Below are 21,186 nucleotides of genomic sequence, written 5' to 3' on the forward strand. Positions count from 1 at the left end.
GTAGAAGGAAAACGATAAATTTATCCAAAAGACAGCTGTAAGGATAAATTAGTTTAAGGCAAGGAAAGGAGTCAGCACAGTGCGTGTTTGGTAGTGGCAGCAATTATTGTTGCTATTATTATCACTGCAATCATTGTTCACAATGCCTTTTGTTTGCGCTCATTCCAACCGCACCACTGGGTTTTCTAGGCCGGAGCGATTCAGTGTCATTGAGAATAGGCATCATTTAGTTCAGTGACTTTTTTTTGGAGGGGGGTGTGGGGGGGGAAGGAGGGAGAAGCGGGTACTAAGACTTTCCTGATGAAAGAACAGATATTATTTTCTACATAGTCCACCAACTGGCTGTTTTGCGTAGCACTGCTCTAAGCAATATAGGTCTCCTACTTTACCATGTCTTCCCTGACATCTTTTCATTCACGAGTCCCACAGCTTCTACTAGACTCCAACAGCTTCCAGCAATTAATTCATCACCTTGACAAATTTTTAATCAAATCTTCCATGTGCTGGGCACCGTGCAAAGGGCTAGCTACAAAAGGGAAGTTATTTCATGTTTCGGGGTCCCCGCTTTCTAATTCCACTACAGTTAGCTACCTCACGCCTCACTTCCAGTCATCATCAAATGAGTCTAGGACAGAGCAAACATTCTTACAAGAGTTAACAGATAAGGGAGAATCCGCTGCCTACCTCCTACTTCTCTGTAAGTAACAATTAGTAGTCAAGTTGCCTGGTGTAGGGCGGGGGTGTAGGGCCACTCCTAATGCTCCAAGGACACCTCGCATCAAGGATGATTAGACCGAATAGTAACTTGTTTAATTTTCTGTCCCATCAGCATTCACTCCTAGAAGAAGGACAGGGATCAAGTCCCTCATGATCCCTGCCAACACAGAGCTCCCGTGCCTGGCATGTAATGTGCGCATTCTGTTTTCCATGATTTAAATTAAACTGGATCGGTCTAGTTGATTCTAAGCAGTTATTCCTTTGCTTTAACATAAAAACAAAACAACAACAAAAAACCAACACCACCTACTTTTTCCTTGGACTCTGCCTGTTGAGCAAATATGTCTCTGACGTCAGGAATGTGGTACTGTTTGTTCTTTTTCCTTAAGGTCTGGGAGACCGTCTCTACCCGTTTCTGAACAGCTGCTGCCTGGGTCCGGGTTAATGTTGATAGAAACACCATGCTTTCTTGGGAATCTCCAGCAGACTCTCCAAAGAGATTAGACAAACCAGCCTCCTTCAGCCACTCTTCTTCCAGCTCGCCCTCTGAGACAGTAGAGAAAAATGATATTTATGATCCCAAAATATGAGAACTTGTACTTTTTTTTAAGCTTAAAAAAAAACTCTTACTGAAACTATTCTATTGCAACCGAACCACAGTGCTAATAATCATTATCTGAAACTTGGACAACTGCCATAGACTCCAGCTACAAAGATATCAAGTTTTAGATCCATTTCATACATACTCAATTAAAAAATTTAAATGGCTTCACATGTAATTAACCTCCATAACTTCTCTGCAGATTAACTATGGGAAGATAATACTGTTCCTTTTCCAGAGAGGAGCAAGCAATGAAAATATAACTTATTTCCATCAAGGTATAGAAGGAAGTCAATACTGGGGATATCCATTAAAGCCCTGCTTCTTGGCTTAAATTCAGCACCACCCCCGAGGTCAATGCTAATTGATGGGAAGGTTTGTTTTCTCTGTTCACTGTAGCTGACAGGGAGTGTGACGAAGAAGTAAAGAGCATCTGGACATCAGGGACCAATCCATTTCAAATTAAAATTTTAATTCCCCTAGTCAGCACATCAGATTCGTGTTTTCTACAAATTTTTTTTTTAAAAAAAGCACACTATTTTAAGAAGAAAAAAACAAACAAAAATACCTTATAGGCAACAAATTACATAACTAGATCAACTTAAACCACTAAAAGCAGGATGTAAACAGTAACACAAATATTGTCTGAGAGCTAATAAAAATGACAGAAAAACAGAACAGATTCACACCAAACACGAAGTGTATAGAGGAAAGTGAAAGACTGACCGCTTGGGACACAAAAAAAACCTGTATCCATACCTATGTCTGCACCTCAGTAGCCACATCACTTTGGACCAGTCATTTAGCCTCACGCTGACTTCGTTTTCTCATCTGTAACCTACAGCACAGCTGTCCTGGCTGCCTCCTAAGCAAACGTGAGAATGTTATATGGGACGAGCTTTGCAGGGCTCCATTATAGCTTATATCACATGATGTAGCACTGACTAGTTTCGCCTGTCTATCCTTCTACACTATGTAAACTCCTTGAGGGTAGAAATCAAGTATTAATAACCTTGGCTTCAAGAAACATAATGTAATGCCAGGCATTTTGCATGCCCAGCAACAAAAACTCTTTACTACTGACATAAAGTCAGCCGTTATTATTAATGCTGTTAAAGTAGAACTCAGGAAGGTGTATAAAACCGAATTGCCAGGGGAAAAGCTGATACTGCCATGATAAACAATATTACAATACTGAATCATTTGTTCCACTAAAAAGTAGAGGTAAAACTCAATTTAAAGTCAAAGAAAAGGTACGGGCATGTAAAAGCATTCCTAGTTTTTCTTGTTAATCACATAATGAACAACAATCTGTGAGTTTATTTTCATCTTGGAAAAAGATGTGGAATCTAAGGAACAAAATAAACTGATGAACAAAATAGATCCAGAGACATGGAAGTATGGAACAGACTGATGAATTTCAGAGGGAGGCAGGGAGGGAGTGGACGGGAAGAGATTCATCAAAAATGTATATTCATATATGCATAACCCATAGACACAAACAATACTGCAGTGAAGGCCTGTGGGGTGTATGGGGGGGCGGGGGCTGGAGGCCGGGTAGAGGAGGTCAATGGGAGGAAGAAAGGGGACATTTGTAATACTTTTAATAATAAAGATAAAGTTTAAAAAAGAATTCTCTCACTGTAAAAAAAAATTGTTAAATAGCTAATGACCCATGGGAATGTATCAGGCCTGAATGCTGTTTCCTGTAGAATGTTTTCTCCTTATTCAGCAGGTCAGAAAGGTTGAGATACTGTTATCACAAATAAGTCTGACTTTGCTGGTAAAGTGAGAAAAAAAAATGAAAGAAAACCCAAACAAAAGAATGAATGGATTATAATTTTCTTTTACAAATCTAAGAAATTTAAAGAAAAGTCTCCAATTTTTCTTTTAAAAATATTATTGGTAAATTTTTCAAGCAATATTATAACAAAGGAGAAAACCTGTTAAGGTAGATTTCTCTGTAAACAAATCAATACTTAGTCATTTAGTTAAAAAGTCTTCCATTGAAAAGAAGATCACTATTAGTAGGTCATAAGGCACTGACTGTGGCTCTTACTTTTTTGGCATTTATATCAACTTATATACCAAAGGCATAGGTACTTACAAACTTATGGATGGCCCAAGGCATAGAAAAAAAACTTCTATATAATAGATGTCAAAATTGGACATTAAAACGTAATGACTGCTTGAATTTAAAAGATTAAAAGACGTAGTATGATGTCTCGGTGTCCCTTGCACCAAAAGGTCGCAGGTTCGATTCCCAGTCAGGGCACATGCCCAGGTTGCCAGTTCGGTCCCCTATGGGGGTGCATACCGAGGCAACCAATTGATGTTTCTCACATGGATTTTTCTTTCTCTCCCTCTCTCTTCTTCTTGCTATAAAGTGAATAAAAACATATTTCTAAAAATAGTGTGAAACTTAAGTGAGGGGAGTAAAGTTTTACATGTTTCTTTCAGAATATCAAGTGTAGTAATGGAGACTGTGGGAAATATGGCTGGAAAGAGACTTGAGAGAAATTATGGATCAAATATGAAAAAGAAACAAATACAGAGGCTAAAAAACAAACAAACAAACAATGCTAATTCCATCTTCCCCTGTCCAAATCTATGCTCTTAGTTTAGCTGGCTAAACCTATGGCACTGCATCAAATCTGGGGCACTATACTTTGAAAGGTAAGATGATCAGGACTAAGATAGACCCACAAGGAATAATTCATGTGAATCTCTTTTCCCTCTAGAAAGGACGTGGTGAGCAACAAAATAGCTATCTTCCAACATTGGAAAGGCTATCATGTAAAAATAGAATAGACTTGTTCTACTCTCCCAAAAAAGCAAAACTACAGCCTGTGAGGCAAAGGGAGTATAGCAGATTGTAATCAATGAAATAGAGAACATCAAAACAACTCAAGCTGACTGACGGGAGGAAAGCAATACCACTGCAAAGCAGTGAGCTTTCCGTGAGCATCTACCCTCACTACAAGCCATGTGACCATTTGGCTAGGATACCACAGAAGGAATTCAAAGGGAGGTTAGATGATTCCAGAGATCAAGTCTAACGTTAAAATTCTATGACACAGTGAGCTCAGCCAACAAGATTGTGGCCTTATAAGCCGAAAGGAATTTACTGATGCCACTTGCATTTGGCAGCTGCATCCACAAATCTGTCACAGATGGTAATTCTCAAGTGGAAAGGCAACCTGCATTATGTTTCTTGGGTTGCCCTCTCTTTAATTTTTTATTGTTGTCCTCCCCTTCCTTCCCATGTATTCTCCCATAAATGCATACACAAACCAAAAAAGTTTTATTTAGTTTGTTATTACCATCAGGCTCTTTGACAACCACCACCTCTTGCTCTTGTCTGTTCTCACTAGATTTCTTGATATTGTCTATTTCATTCCAATAGTCCTCCATAGACAGTTCATCCACAGAATCCTGGGAATTCGATCGATCAAATGGAGGCTTCTCCTTCGCTTTCGTGGTTTCTTGGTTCATGGTGTACTGGCCATATCTGCGACTATAAATTCAAAAGAAAACATGGTTCATTTTAGTGCATGAGGAAGTAGTACAGTTTCTAAAATACCATAGCACTGCACTGAAAATTTGGAAACTCCTTAAATTCTCCTTAATTAAATCGGAGATATATATTTTGAAACTATTTATCGTGAGATGCTACTAATTATAATATGCTTGTAGAAGGAACTGTTTCATTCTTTACCTCCCAAAAAAGTATGGTGAAGAACAAATAGCAATGTGAGAAATCATTTTTTTCATTTCCATTTCACTTAAATTATTTTGACTTCTTTATACCTGAAACTTTGTTCTTAGAAAACAACAGGTTAAATATTTACTAGAGGCTATTAGTTAATTAAATTGGAATTGAATTTGTACACAATATTTCATGTTTATCATTTATATCTGTTAACCAAACTTGGCCCACCTTTATGTAGCAAATATCTGAAATCAATTAACTGGGTACTATTTGAATTTACATTTTACTTTGGAACCAAAACATAAATAGAAGAATGACATGTTAAGTTCATTTTTCTATAGAAAGCAACCTTTTTTAAAAAATATGGTTTTATTGATTTCAGAGACAGAGAGATAGAAACATCAATTATGAGAGAGAATCATTGATCCCCTGCCTCCTGCACACTCAATCCTATTGGGGATTGAGCCAGAAACCCGGGCATGTGCCCTGACCAGGAATTGAACCATGACCTCCTGGTTCCTAGGTCAATGCCCAATAACTGAACCACACTGGCTGGGCTAGAAAGCAACTTTTTTGTACCCATTACTGATATGTATTTTTTAAAGTGGTAAAACTTCATTTTTTGGAAAAATTAACTTATGGGCGATTCTGAAGAATATCTAGGATTACCACTTAAACATTTATTTCAAATATCATCTATGGAGAAAAGGATAAATTGAATAAGTAAAGGTATTTTTATGACTTTAAGTTAACTATATTTTTCTTTATAATTCACATGTCACCTTCTACTAAAATTTAATTAAAGGACCTTATAATAAAAACCCACATATAACAGAAATTTTAAATTCCTGTTTCATACTACTTATATTGAGATAAAGGGACAAAGCCTAATTACTTAAAAGAGGAAAATTATCATTTATGGTGCCTGTCCTTTATATTCAATCATTTTTAAAAAGTACAATTTGAGTGGGGACAATAATTGGTAAACTGGTGTTTTGTTATTCTAATTTCATATTGCTCTTTTATCTCCCAAGATGATGTTAGGAAGCAATACTTTGCTAGACTGGTTTTACGTACTGCACATACAGAAAATAAAAAGAAATGCAATAAAATGAAATTCTTTAATAGAGTGTGAACAGTTTTACATTTAAACTGGCCTTTCCTATAATTATTTTAAATAGTCAGATTTAATACTACATAAGGGAGAGAGGGGACACTAAACTCTAATCAAAGCTACACACCCATTAAATTTGAACGGTTTCTTAGAAAAAGTCAAAGAATTTAATTGCCTATTGATGCAAATAAATGCACTATAACGGACTACTTACATATAATACACTAATAGTCTAGTTTTATTCCTTGAGAGATGGTTCTCTCTGCCGTGATTATGCACTGGTTGCATTAATGAACAATCACTATAATCTCAGCTCAGAAGCCATGGAGGGTGGTGATGGATGAGTGTTAGGACGAGGGCCAACAGGAGGAAGTCTGGGCATGTTTTCTGTGAATCTCTTTCCTCCAGTCTCTATTGTCCATTGTTTGCCTCCCCCATCCCTTAATTCAAGGACCACTTCCTCCCTTCCTGCCCCAACCGTCCTGTTTACATCCCTGTATCCCAGCCTCTTCCCCTTCTCTCACCCAAGTGGCCTCGATAAAGTCACTGTTCTCATTTGAGCGTTCACACTGCTTCTTGAATGAAAATGTGAATGAGAAAGCTCTCTCATGCTCTTTAAAACAAATAATTGTTTTTAAATTTCTGTGATCATCAGCTGAACTTTATGCGTCACTCATATTCCTTAATTCTGTTCTATCGAGGTAGCTAAAGGTAATTTACAGAATGTCTGCCACATTAATTTTGGGTTTATTTCATGTCCAATAGGGACCTTATCCTTGCTTTTGTTTTATCTTTCACTGTAACATAGATTGTCTACCTTGCCCTACCTGGCTTGGCTCAGAGGATAGAGCATCAGCCTGCAGACTGAAGGCTCCCAGGTTCGATTCTGGCCAAGGGCACATGCCTGGGTTGCGGGCTCAATCTCTAGTGGGGTGCATGCAGGAGGCAACCGATCAATGATTCTCTCACACCATTGATGTTTCTATCTCTCTCTCCTCCTCCCTTCCTCTCTGAAACAATAAAGAAATATATATTTTAAAAAAGATTGTCTATCTTATTCCTATCTTCTACAACCCTTAGCACATGGGAGACTACAAGTACTGTGGAATGTGTGAGGTATAATGACTAATGCCAAATAATTTGGTTTATCTGCTCACAGGAAGGAGATGCAGTTGAACTTAAACTACATTAAGTCTCATTCCTGAAAGAATGTGTTTATTCTGGCAAGAACTTTCCAGTAAATTTCCATTAAGATAGCATGTGCAGAAAAATGCAAGAGCATTGGGCAACAGCATTGTTACATAAATACACCTTCTATATCAAGCCCTGCTTTCACAACAGACACAAAGCAAAAATCTAATCACTTAGTGCTGACGAATCCACTCAATATTTGGACTTTAATAAGATTCAAAAGCTGAATAGGTTTGCTGTGAAAACCTGAAGAAGATACTGAGTCATGGAAAGATTGATTTTTTTTAATCATTGGTAAATGTTACAAGAAAACCTTTTTTTTTTTTTAAATAATAGAGGATGCAGAGTAGGGAGGAGATAAGACGACCCTCCATGGTCATGTCAGCATGCCATGCATTTTATATTTTCTCTAAAAATGTAACTGAACATTCTTTAATTACTATTTTCATCAATAAACATGTCATGTCACTTCTTTTCTTTTCAGAATATACTCTACTTTTGAACTCCAGGCGGGCAATGACTAAAAGTCTGGCCCTTCTTAAAATTGTCCTGGTAAGAGGACAGTTAACTAGTTTTCTCTCCTCTGTGTTTAGAAGTGTGTAATATGATACCACGTTCATTCTGCAAATTGGGTTCAAGAACATAAAAAAAAATCTGCTACACATAATGAAGTACAGAGCAGAAATACTGTATATTTCCAAAAGATCCAAGCCAACACATGGTGCTGAAATCAAAGAAACACAGCCTGTACCTCGGGCAACTACCAATCACCCCCACCTGACTTACTGGCCAAAGATTGTTCTACATTCTATCTCCCTCACTCCCCCTCCAGAATCCTATGTGCTAATCCCATGGCCGCTCTTCAAATTCTCTCATTTCTCATCTTTGACAACTACCGACAAAACTAGACACCGTCCTTAAAAAAAAGTTGATTCCTAGGTAACTGCAAGAGTCATGATCTTGTGCAACTAGCATTCCAACACATCACAGTATTATCACTTTGTCCCTTCTCCTGGGAGGTTACAGTATGTGCCAGGAAAGTGTGTGCGCTCAGTCGTGGGACCTTTGGCTTCGGCTCAGAGGAGGCATCCTGCTCTGCTCGGGTCCCTGGGTGGGTTTTGCTTTCTGGAGGACCCCAGCCCTCCTTCAGCCTTGGCTGGAGGATTGTACTCCTCAGGCCTGTGTCCACAGCTGCATCCCCACTGCCCTAACCCTGAGCAGGTGCTTGGCAAATGTTTAATGAAACTCTGCCTAGAAGGTTCTGCAGTGCTTACCCTTGGTGGCCAGGCCCTTTAACAACAAAAAAAAAAAAGAAAGAAAAAAAAATTTAGATTTACTTATCCTCCAGGACAGCCATTCTTAAACCTTACAAGGACTCCACACTTAAAAAATGTAAAGTAACCCCAAAGAGCTTTGGCTTATATAAGTTACATCTATTGATAGGTATACTATTAGATATTAAAATGGAAAAATTAAATACTAATTTATTTAATAACAAACATCTTAACATTTTTTTAAAAATCTATATTATTCCATACAAAAATATATATATAGTGAGATGAGTAGCATTGTTTCACATTTTTGAAACTGTCTTTAACGTCTGGTTTAATAGAAGACATCTGGATTTTCACATCTGCTTCTGCATTCCATCTTTTGCCATATTGCATGTCATGTAGCCTCTGCCAAACTCCACTGTATTCTTATGAGAGAACGAGAGTGAGAAGGGCCAATAACGCCTTGGTGTCGCTATGAAAATCGTTTTGATCTCCTAGACCCCTGAAAGGGTCTTGAGACCCCAAGGTGTTCCTGGACCACACTTTGAAAACTGCTGCTCTAGGAGTTCTCAAAAAACAACACCTAATGCACTTCTAAAAAGCACTTTTTAAATCTGTGGGCAACACTCCAGAAAGCCTTACTGAAAGAAACAGACATGCTTTCCTAGTGACTCTTGACCTACTTCTTTGTTTATTTTAGCTTCGTTTTACAGCCTTTCATCAAAACTGGGACTTATTCCAATGCTATATCCATATTTAACTTATACTACAATGAGAAATAATAAAAACGTCATTGAAAACCCCTGCCTTGCCAACGTCTTTTATCATTTGCTTTTATCCATCCAGTATAAGAGGAAGAAGTTCTCTCTAAGCTTCTCCTTTTGGCCAGTGCATCTGAAAATGTGTATTTTCCTTAATGCTCCTTTGTCATCCATACCTCTTCATACAACCATCTCAAGGAATTTATTTGGAGCTATGACATTTCTTTGAGCCATCTGGCCCAGCCCCTGCTTTTTGTATGTATCCACTCTATCAAGAGGCCTGTTGCTATACTTCACAGCCAGTCTGTCTCCTGGTTCTGCCTCTGCCAGAGGCATTTCTGTGACCCACAGTCTGCTTTCTTGAAGTACTTTGATGCTAAGACTTGGTTTTGTCTGTTTTCCTACAAGATCCTTTCTTAAAGAGATACTTTCTTTCATGCTCCTCATCCTACATTTATTTCCAATGCAGGAAAAGAAGTTATTGGGTTGGGAGATGAAGACTGAAAAAGATGTTGTTTTGTTTTGTCCTGGTTTTAATGTGAAAATTTTTTTTTCTTATTCAGATCATGACTTATCATCAACCATAAGGACCAAGTATATTTTAAATAAAGTCATATTTATTGACATGTACACTTTAGAATGATATTGGACCCTAGAGAGTTAAACAGATCCCATCATTTTCTAAGTGAGATAATGAGGCTCCAGGGTTAAATTTTCCCCAAAGTCACCAGCAAAGTGATGGTAGATCCAAGATTAGAGTCTGCATTTCTTCTTCAGTGGTCATACCAAACAGACTAGAAAGGGGAGAATTTAATTTTTTTCTTTTTGCATTAGATGCTCCAATCTCTCTGGTCTGTATCTCACAAAACAAAAACCAGAGTGATCCTGTTGACAGGCCATAATTAATGCTTTTAAAGGACCACTGCACTTATCTGGAGAAAAATACATTTAACCATCATACCATACCTCTTTAAAATGCATAGAAACCTTTTCCAATGCATTTTCTAAGACATGGTTTGTTCACACTGGAGTATAACTTCAATATACCAGGGTTTTGTGTGTTTTTTTTAACTGTTTTGAAGATGTTTAAAATTTTTTAAATATCTTAAAAATTCACTCTGCTTCTCCACCTACATTATCTTTATGCTGGAGGGGGGAAAAAAGCATGAATTTCTGATGTGTAGATTTTTCTTTTTTCATTTTGGCAGGGATATTAAAGAAGTAATCACTGCCATAAAGGGATGATGCCGCTATTAATACTCTGTAATAGCCCTGTCCATCAGAATACACTGAATTTGAATGACTATGAGGAGCTGCAGCCTATGAATGACCCAAGTCATTTTTCCCCCTTGGAAGTGAATGCCTACTATTGTTTAGCTGAAAGCAGTAATTATTAGAAGTGGCTCTTACAACCAGGAAGAAAGAGCACTGACAAAGCCTGGAGGTAGTAAGAAGTTGATTAGAAAGCAGTGTCACACTGGTCTCTCCTCACACCAGGCAGCCCTTCAGAAACCGGGAAGGATTCCACATCTCTTCTCTCCCACCCAATTGCTATAGTTTAAAAAGATATAATCTTACTTTTACTTTTTGCATACATTACCCCTTTGATTTGGAGGGGACAATACAACTTATTCATTATTGCTTTCAGCTTTCTTTTTCTTTAAAAATAAAAGTCACTCTAGCACTTAATAGTCGTTCAAAGTGTCCACCCAATTTTGACACACAGCAAAACAATGAGTAAATGAACTGATTATCCTCTTAAAAGCATAACATTGCCTAAGCAAAACTGACAGAAGCAGCCCATTAGTGACCCTGTTGAGAGATAGCTTTGATAACTTGGCATTACCCCTCTTACAGAAACTATGGCAAAACCAATTTATATGAGAACATCACCAAAACAGGGATATAGGCAGTGAGTACCACCCAAGTCTATTAGCAAGAAATAAGGCAAGGTACAAGACGGAAAGGCATATGGGAGAGTCAGTTGGAGTCAAGGCAAGGAAACACTCCCTTCCCATTTAGAAATAGACACAGGGTACATAAAGGGGAAATTATGGGCTATCACTGGCCACCAGACATAGGTCTTTCCTGCTTTAGAGCTCTAGTTCTGGGTGGAAGTGAGATCCCCTTTGTTCCCCAAATCTCTCTCATGAGGCCATTCTTCCTCTTCAGTTGGGGAGACAACAGTAGCCGAATGGGAACCAAGGGATCTGAATGTTAAGTCTTCTTCCAAAACAAAGGATGAAAGTATCTGCAGTGGGGCTTTGACACACTAAATAAAAGGTCAAGATCTTGGAACACTGGTTCAGAGCGTAAGCAATTGTGTTTGCATATATGCACTTCAATTATCTATCACACTCTTTTCCGGTTTGGGGGGCACAAGAAACCATGAGCAGCAAAGTTTCCCGGGACACCCTCTATGACAGTGGTTCTCAACCTTCCTAATGCCGTGACCCTTTAATACAGTTCCTCATGTTGTGGTGACCCCCAATTTCATTGTTACAAATTGAACATAATTAAAGCATAGTGATTAATCACAAAAACAATATGTAATTATATATGTGTTTTCCGATGGTCTTAGGCGACCCCTGTGAAAGGGTCGTTTGACGCCCATAGGGGTCGCGACCCACAGGTTGAGAACCACTGCTCTATGAGGTGGTCCTGCACGGGAACCAGCGCAAGCTCTGGAAGTTTTCTGGACACTGAGGACTGCAGATTAGCTTGAAGAACTATGAACCTCAGAAGGACAAACACTTCTCAGGCACTATCTGGCTTAGGTCCATTCCCCACCCCAAATCCTCTGTATGTGTTCCAGGGGAGCAGCAGCACTGTGAGGGGGCCAGGCCATGGATATCCCCACATGGACATTGAGGTGCTGAAGAAACTCAACAAGAATAAGAAACTGGTCAAGAAGCTAGCAAAGAAGTATGATGTCTTTTGGGTTTCAGAGTCCCTAATCAATCAGATCCCATGAATTCCTGGGCCCAGATCTGAATAACCTTGGTATGCTCTCATCCTTGCTGACTCATAACAGGAACATGGTGGCCAACTCAATGGAATAAAATCCACGATCACGTTCCAGATGAAGAAGGTGCTGTATCAGGCAGTGGCCATTGGCCACGTGAAAATAATAGATGATGAGCTTGTGTACAACATTCACATAGTGGTCAATTTCCTGGTGTCATTCCTCAAAAAGAACTAGCAGAATGTCCAGGCTTTATACATCAAGAACACCATGGGCAAGGCCCAGCAACTGCACGGAGGCACTGCTTAATGAACCATACTGCAGTAATCATTGATCACCAGCAATTGTATCCACCCCACACGCTGTACTAAGAAGATGGAGGGAAGCTACATAGTCAGGAATTGGGACCATCAGGCCGGGAAATAGAACCGGGAACCCAACTAGGTGAAGTTACTAACTTATTAACTGGGCGTGTGTAGGAGACATAAGCTTTAAAATGTATGGATATTGCTAAGATGGGCAGCTTGCAGATAACCAATCAGGAGCTAGCAAGGCTGTCTCCACCCCCTAAATTAAAAGCACACTTGCTTCCTTTCTCCCCTCTCCATCCCCCCCCTCGCCCCCCAAAGCACAGTGGATACTTGACATTCCTGTGTTGGGGGAGCACATCCCTGTGCCTATGTGGCTTATGGCCATGTGGGCCTCACACATGGACTATTAGACTTCTATTAGCTTGGACACTAAACTACTCCTGACTGTAATATGGAAAGGAAGCTCTGGACACTGGCCTGCTCCTGGAACCCCAGCTGCACCTTTTACAGGACTGGCTTCTCCCAATAAACTTCGGTTCCATTAATTGTTTTTGTCCGCAACTTCATTCAAGACAAGAACTTGGACTCAACACCCTACAATTTTGGTATCAGTACCTTCCAGTTCATCTCCAAACTCTTTCCATTTCTTGCTCTGGTCAGTTAGAGAGCTACCTGGAGACTAGACAGCAGCAGCTACTTTGCATTCCAAGCTTGGGCTCTCCAGGTGGATCTGTGCCCCAGTTGTCATTACTTAATTTCATAACCTGGTACCTTTCTTCATGGGGGCTGGAATAAAAAAAGACATTTCCTCCCTTCTTCTGTCTCTCCATAGCCCTCACCACATCCTGTGCTCATATTCACACTTGTCTCTCCACCCCTAAATCATGTGTTCCTTGGGGCTGGTGTTTTTCATATGGTATCCCCAGATTCAGCAAAGGTCTTGCCACAACAGATGCTTGGGGACTGCTCAATTAATCATTGCTGCCTCAAAAACAACAACCTCCACTTAATTTCTAACGGTTTTTTTGTTGTTGTTGTTTTGTTTTGTTTTTAATTTACTTTCACAAAATTATAAACGAATAATACAGGAACATGAAAAGTAGACAGTAGAGAAATCAATTATCAGGAAGCCCTAAAAGGTTATTAATAAGTAATTGTTCTATGCATCTGTAACTACTGGGCGCTTAGTTTGAAAGCAAACTTCCTTATCAGGGAGTAGAAAAATACAAAAGAAAGGGCTGATTTCATATCAGATTGTATCTAATATTAAGTCACAAATAAGCACTGGCATACAGTTTGTTAAGATGAATTCCCTGGTTCCATCGGGTCAACTCAATCTCTAAAACAAATTTTAAACTCTTTGTTGGATGCCTACTATATATTGAGCACCTTACCTGAGATGTCTATTCAACCAAGCTATTCAAATGTTTACCAGGAGATAGACCATACATGACACTAACACCAGGTAGAGGTGGAATTTTCCAGTTCCTCACTGAACTAGTGGCCCAGACAACTGTCCAGCATGGGCCTCTGGGTCATGACCTCTCCTTTAGTATCACCTCTAACACGCTTCAGGCCCTGCTGTGGTATACCATTCCTTCCTCAGTAAAATTTCACTTCCTCTCTCACTGCCACTACTACCCCTTCGCCTCCACCTCATCCCCTGCTCAATCATTTCCATAGGTTCAGACCAGTAATTGGAGGTTGCCTCCCTAACCCATCCTGAGATCCTCCACTCTCCCTGCAGTTTCCCACAGTCCTCCTGGGTTTGCACTCACTGATCCATTAGTAAGGTTGTTCTTTCCTGAGCTGGAGTCCAGCTTCCTCATCACAACTGGCTTTACCTGGTTCTTGTTTCACAAAGTCATCAGGCTTCAAAGGTAGTAGTTATCAGCATCCAAAATTTTTGCCAAGCTTTTATCCATTTACTTTTATTGCTCTTGACAAGTCACATTTTTTGCCTTTTCCATTGCAATCTGTGCTCCTCTGTTCTTCCTGAGGAATCAAAGTTCTCAACACGTTTTCAGAGGTGAAGTGAAAAAAAGGATTCACTAATGAAGACCAAGAGACTTTCCATCTTCTCTGAACCCATATTTGAACCCATCGTTCAAAGTCCCCTGTCCTGCCTTCTATTAGTTTGGAATCTCATTATTACAATTGACCAATATGCCTTAGACCCACATTAATACAAACAGATAAATTTTTGCCCACCAGTGTGCAACTCTCTCACATATTAAATGTAACATACTTCAAGATCTGGAACCCAGAATAGATGTTTAACTGTTGGCCAGGAATTTCATTTGAGGTGCTGACTGAATACAAGTTGACAAATTACAATTTTCTGACATCCCCCCAGTTCATGAAGTTGCTATTGATTCATAGTGTCTGCTATCATATGGGTTCTAACAGAATATTTGTCAATATCACACACAAAATATAAACATATCTTTTAACTTAATTTTGGAATAGTACTGGATATAATAATGGTTTTACTTATTTCCGGTGGGCAAATTTCTTGCCATTTCATAAGACTTTTATATACATATTAACACCAACTTTTCTATGCTAATAAAAACATGGACAACAGGCAAAATTAGGTGAAAAAAACCTTTTGGTAATACCTAAAGCTAAGTAAGTGCGCATATTATGGAAGAGATGGGGACATTATTACCAGACTCTTCTTAGTTCTTTGTGACTATTTATTGCAATAAGCAGAGAAATCATCCCCCATATCAGTGAGGCTATAGAGGCATAAAAACAACCTTCCACCAGCCAGATAAACAGTGGAAGACAACATTAAAAGTGAAAGGATATCTGTGTTTCAAGGATATTAATGAAAAGAGAGAAGATGTTTAAACACTAGAGGCCCAGTGCATGAAATTCATGCACTGGGGGTGGGGGAGTTGTCCCTTAGCCCAGCCTGCACCCTCTCCAATCTGGGACCCCTCAGGGAATGTCCGACTGCTGGTTTAGGCTCCACAGGATCGGGCCTAAACTGGCAGTCAGACATCCCTCTCACAATCCAGGACTGCTGGCTCCTAACTGCTCACCTACCTTCCTGCCAGCCTGATAACCCCCTAACCACTCCCTGCCAGCCTGATCGACGCCTAACTGCTCCCCTGCTGGCCTGGTCACCCCCAACTGCCCTCCCCTGCCAGCCTGGTTGCCCCTAACTGCCCTCCCCTGCAGGCCTGGTTGCCCCCAACTGCCCTCCCCTGCCAGTCATCTTGTGACTGTGGGCACTGCCATCTTTGAGGGCATGGCAGTGAATTAGCATATTCCCTCCTTATTGGCTTTGGGCGCCACCATCTTTGCAGCCTGCTGCTCAGTCATTTGGTCGTCCCTCACTAACCCCCTGCTGGCCTGTTCGCCCCACGCAGCCTGTTCAGTCATCTGTTCAGTTGTGATGGTCACTTAGGCTTTTATATAGATAGATTATTTCAAAGTAATGCCAGTGAATATAACAGTAAAACAATTGGAAGCAGCAACGACAGCCTGGCAAGTCCTGGGTAGAAAAAGAGAAAGCTGGTTCACGTGGACTGCAAAGTGTAATTCCATGGAGAGCTCCACATGACTTTCAAACACTATAACGCTCCAGCGATAAGGACTGAAGGCCAGAGAGCATTTTATAGGCCAGGTGCTAAAAGTCAGCTCTATGGAGAAGATGGAGAGGGTGGAGAAATAATTTCCAGCTAATCAAATAATTTAGTCAAGCTTAGAAACAATTCACCCATAATATTTTCCTCTACATGTCTTCAGCAAGTCGGTAACAAAGTAGAATATGTGGATATTACAGGATAGTTTTTTCCTTTTTAAATGAGATTATCTAAGGCTGCTTTTTTGCTTTGTTTTAGAATCTGAGCTGACCCAACACGACACAGATGGGAATGCAAGTAGCCTAAAAGATACATGAAATAGAAAAAAAGAATATGGGAAACTAAAGGCAATTTCCAATTGAAAAATACTGCTTGTGGGTGAGGACTTTAAGATTAACATTTGAAGGGGAAAAACAAAACAAAATAAAAATCCCACAAAAATAAGTGTTTTTGGCAAAAGTCAGACTCTCTGCTCAGAGGATAGGACCAGGACTCACAAGGCAGTGACCACGAGGCATGGGCAAGCGTTATATGGAAAGAAATCGTGAAAACCTGCAGTGGGTGAGGGAGCAAATGCAGACAGCAAAGGAAAAATAATTTAATAAGTAAAGATAACTAAGGCTATTCCTTAGCATTACCACATACTCTAGCACAGTCATGGACACATGGAGCTCTGGCAAATGCCACCCACAGCCAATCAAGTTCCAGAAGGATTAAATCTCCCAAACCGGAAGGTTCTGTAACTTTCCCAGTTTAATACCTATCCGGGTCACCTTAGGAACCCTTAACACTTGGATTGCGGGAAACGAGTTAAGTTGGCTCGCGTGAATTGCGCGTACTCCGCGGGAGCCGTCTTAACTCGGTTCATATAGATTTGCGGATATTTAAATATATTGTGATAAAGACATTCATATAGAATTTTTTAACCAAATAAAATAAAATCGTTCCGCAAAGTGTTCGCATAATAATTATTTTTTTATATCAGATATCTATCGGAGTACCGCTATTTTCAGTTAGTATTATTTTTATTTGCTTTAAGCGCGGGAAACCTAAATAATTGCCCGCGCCATCTTATATTTTGGCGGGAAATTCACCCGACACCGTTTAAGTCTCAGGCTCACTACCAAGCTTATGCTAGCCTATTGTTCACCTGCTGCTTACATGGGACAGCAAAATTCTCATGTATCCAGAAGCAATAGGGCATTTGGTCCCAAAATGCCATTCCATGTGGGAATTGAAACAGGCTAAGAAGTCCACATGCAGTTAATGACCTTGAGAGTTTCCTCCTTATCCACAGCCAAGGCTATTAGCACTCTATAAAAAGCCAATGCTTAATCAATAGCCAACTCAAAGATTTCCACCTCTAGTCATCCTTTGCCACACCTCTAGTTCTCTCCTCCCTTTCCATTGCTCCATACCTTGATTCTCCTTTCCGCCCATTACCCACCAAAGAAACAATCCGGTTGTTTGATTTCTTCTCCCCCCCCCCCCCCCCCCCCGCCTTAACAAAACCTGCTGGATCACCTTTCTGAGCCCCACATTCTGCACTGGCCAAGACTACTGGGACCTCACATTCCAGGTAGGTCTGATCCCCCTACCCTTCTCCTTACCAGCAAAGACACGTAGAAGAAAGAACTGTTGTCTCAGGAAGCTAACACTGCAGAAAATATTAGCCAATGGGCTGTTGAAAAGAGAAGAGAGCCTCTAGAAACAAGAACAGAGTCTAAATTTAAATTCTAAAAGGAGAAGGGATTAGGAGAATGTGGTACCCCAGGGCAGAAGGCCACATTTGTGCAGTGGGTACCAAAGCCATGGTAATCAGGGGGGTGATGGCATCAAAGATGAACTTCCTTTACTGTTTTGCCAGGATAACTCTTCAGAAAGACCCAGATTGTCAGATACTCTGCAGTAAAGATCCAAGACTAAAAACTTTTTTCTTTTCTTTGTTTTCTTGTTTGATTTTTTTAACTTCAATGTTTGAGAGCTAACTATTAAGGGTCCCCATCTGATAAAGGACTTTAGTTATCTGCTGAAGCTGGTTCTATAAAGTAAAATACATAACTTTTATATTTGTGAAACTCTTAAGTATATGCCAACCAATCTAAAACAGGAATGTTAATTTCTTAGTCCAATAGCTTTGTGCATAGAAAGTTTCACTGAACAACAATCTCCACATTGATTCGTTAGTCTTCCTCCTTTATGGATGTTGGTCAAAATGTTGTCAGTTTTGGTTTTTTTTTAAATCATTGTGGTTATGGTTTCACAATCAAATGAATCCACATAAGGAAGTATATTTTCCATTTCAGGTAATGAAACGGACACTGGAAAGACCCTGGGAGTTGGAGTGCACTCCATACATCAAATGTTTTGGTGGGGTGATGCTACGGAGCTTGGGTTCTTGCTTGTTAATAATAAACAGATAACTAAGTTGTGATTCATACATTCATTCAACAAATATTGACTCCTCATTAACTATGAGGTACAAAACGTGCTGATGTCCAAGGTCCAAAGAAGCACAGGTCTTCACCTCTGATCCCCGAAAGTCCATATTGTAATGGAGATAAATCATGTAGGAAAATAACAATACACGGCAGCACTGGCTTCATGCTATGTGGGTAGTACAGACAGCAGGCGCTACAGTGCTCACTTCCATGAAACAGAGGCAGGCACAGATGCCAGAAAGTGTAACAAATGTTTGCAGCCCCGTGAGAGGTTTAGAAGGGAGATTGCAGGCCCTTGCTATACCTCATCCTAATTTTATAAAGCTCTCTCCAGAGCCAACAATGTCTTCCTGTTATTTGATTCAGCTTTACTTTCCTCTAATTTAAGTCCATTTCCTCTGAGCAAATAAAGAATTAATCAGTGTCCTATTTATATCAACCCCTTTGCTGGGAAGAGCTTTAAGTCAGTTCTTTGCTATACCTTGAATTGGCCAATGACTGTCAGTCCTTTATTTTTCCTTCTATATTTTACAAAGTGGTGCCTTGGAAATATAGACTAATATATATATATATATATATATATATATATATATATATATATATCCTATGAGTACACATTCTTTTTTTTTTAAATATATTTTATTGATTTTTTACAGAGAGGAAGGGAGAGAGATAGAGAGTTAGAAACATCGATGAGAGAGAAACATTGATCAGCTGCCTCCTGCACACCTCCCACTGGGGATGTGCCCACAACCCAGGTACATGCCCTTGACCGGAATCGAACCTGGGACCCTTCGGTCCTCAGGCCAACGCTCTATCCACTGAGCCAAACCAGTTTTGGCATGAGTACACATTCTTAATAGCATCTGAATTATGAGGAACTACCTACAGGTAATAGCATATAATCTTTGGTTTGAAATTTTCCCTTTGGATCTTTTTTGGATTGGCTCTGCAAGTGAACCGTCCAGGCTGATGTTCATTTTAAAAACAAGTACCTGTTTAGGCCCTCGTGGGTGGTCCTTGGCACAGACACCAAAGTTAGAAACCTAATCATAAATGCTTTTTCTTCCTCACTAAAGAAATGAGCACTATTATTGTTTCCTATGGTTCTGCCTTCTTTTTAAAAAAGCCTTTGCCGATCATTTGCATTAATATTATGCTAATAAAAGTAAGGGGATGCTAACTAATTCAGTCTCCTCAGTAGCAACTAAGGATCAGAGACAGAGAGAGAGAGAGGGAGAGAGGGGCAATTTACATATTTTCATGATTGGAATGAATTGGCGTTTAAATACTTGTCACCATTTCTGAAGAATAATAATACTTGTTGGGCTAGCCTGGGCAGAAGTAATTTCTCCAGTGGAACCATCTAAAGCCCAACTATTTCAAGAGACATTCTGTTTCTAAGTATGCATCTCAGATGACAAGGATGAGCATTCAAACACAGGGCAGCCATCTGCATCATAAATAGATTTCAGTTCCTCCCTGCAAAAGGAATTCATTTACTGCTGAAGGCCATTCACTTTCACTTCTGAGTGCTTATTCCTCAAAAAGCTTCCAAGTATTGTGAGAACAATGATTAAAAGAGGATCTTTCCATCTGCACTGCATTAGACTACAAGACAGCCCCTCCTGCAAAACTAGCTTTGCATAATTCATTGTGCCATTTTACACTCTAATCAGTGAATGGCAATAAGCTATGGAGTGAGTACAGAGGAGGAAAGCAAGACCGACACTTACTGGCTACCTTCTAGGTGCTCACCTAGCTCTCACTTTCGGCTGCTCTCCATGAATCATAGTACATGTACCCTCACCTTATCTCCAATAGGTTCTTAATCACACCTGAAGTACTGTCGTCATTTGTACTGCATATTAATGTCCCAAGAAAGAATATTTTCTAGGTGATTATCACCCGATAGTGAAGAAAAGAAAATTCTACTGGGAGACAAGAGAACTTGGGCCGTCTCCAGCTCTACTGTGCGTTGTGTACACGTGACAGATAATTCACCCTACAAAAAGGAGGATAATACCTCGTCTCTTCCAGTTCTAAAAATTATGTAAGTCTAATCTATACACATTGATTTTCACCTATAAAGCCTTCATTTAACTTGCCACTTCACCTTAGTGTTGCATTTTTCAAAGAAGGAGAAATTAAGGTGAGGTAGGGATTTGTTTGTTATTTGGAAATCCATTTAAGCAGGAAAAGGAATCTATGAATACAGAAAATTCGAAAAACAACTGCTTTCAGCATCTCAAGTTTACATTAAAAACTTTTAAAGTCATACGCTTTAAACACTGAAAAATTAATTAAGCAGATGGTTTTCATGATGATGTGTATGCAGTGTATAAGATTTTTAAAGCAGAAACAGTAGTGAGAAATTATGTGGGCAGTAGGCTTGAGGCCAGGGAGCAAATTTTATACTACAATTTCTCACTTTCCATTTCTTATTACTCCCTAGGGCATGGTAAAGAGAAATAGAAAAAAAAAACATTTTGAATTATATATT

General features: G+C 39.6%; 1 protein-coding gene and 1 pseudogene across 3 annotated transcripts in view; one reads left to right on the top strand and one right to left on the bottom strand.

The window, feature by feature from the left end:
• The window catches only part of ARHGAP18 (Rho GTPase activating protein 18), a 164,457-nt gene that overhangs the window by 53,753 nt on the left and 89,518 nt on the right, over window positions 1-21,186 (bottom strand). For all 3 annotated transcript variants that reach the window (XM_070417660.1, XM_070417659.1, XM_070417661.1), the window contains exons 2-3: window positions 4,642-4,835; window positions 1,028-1,263 (exon numbers count right to left, since the gene is read on the bottom strand). In XM_070417660.1, the coding sequence (XP_070273761.1) occupies window positions 1,028-1,263; window positions 4,642-4,835 (430 nt within the window). The remainder of the gene's footprint in view (window positions 1-1,027; window positions 1,264-4,641; window positions 4,836-21,186) is intronic.
• On the top strand, window positions 11,759-12,644 carry LOC139012773 (large ribosomal subunit protein uL1 pseudogene; annotated as a pseudogene).

The sequence above is a fragment of the Myotis yumanensis genome, unplaced genomic scaffold (genome assembly GCF_028538775.1).
Source record: "Myotis yumanensis isolate MYYU_CA2020_CCGP unplaced genomic scaffold, mMyoYum1.0.hap1 SCAF_6, whole genome shotgun sequence".
Lineage (NCBI taxonomy): Eukaryota > Metazoa > Chordata > Mammalia > Chiroptera > Vespertilionidae > Myotis > Myotis yumanensis.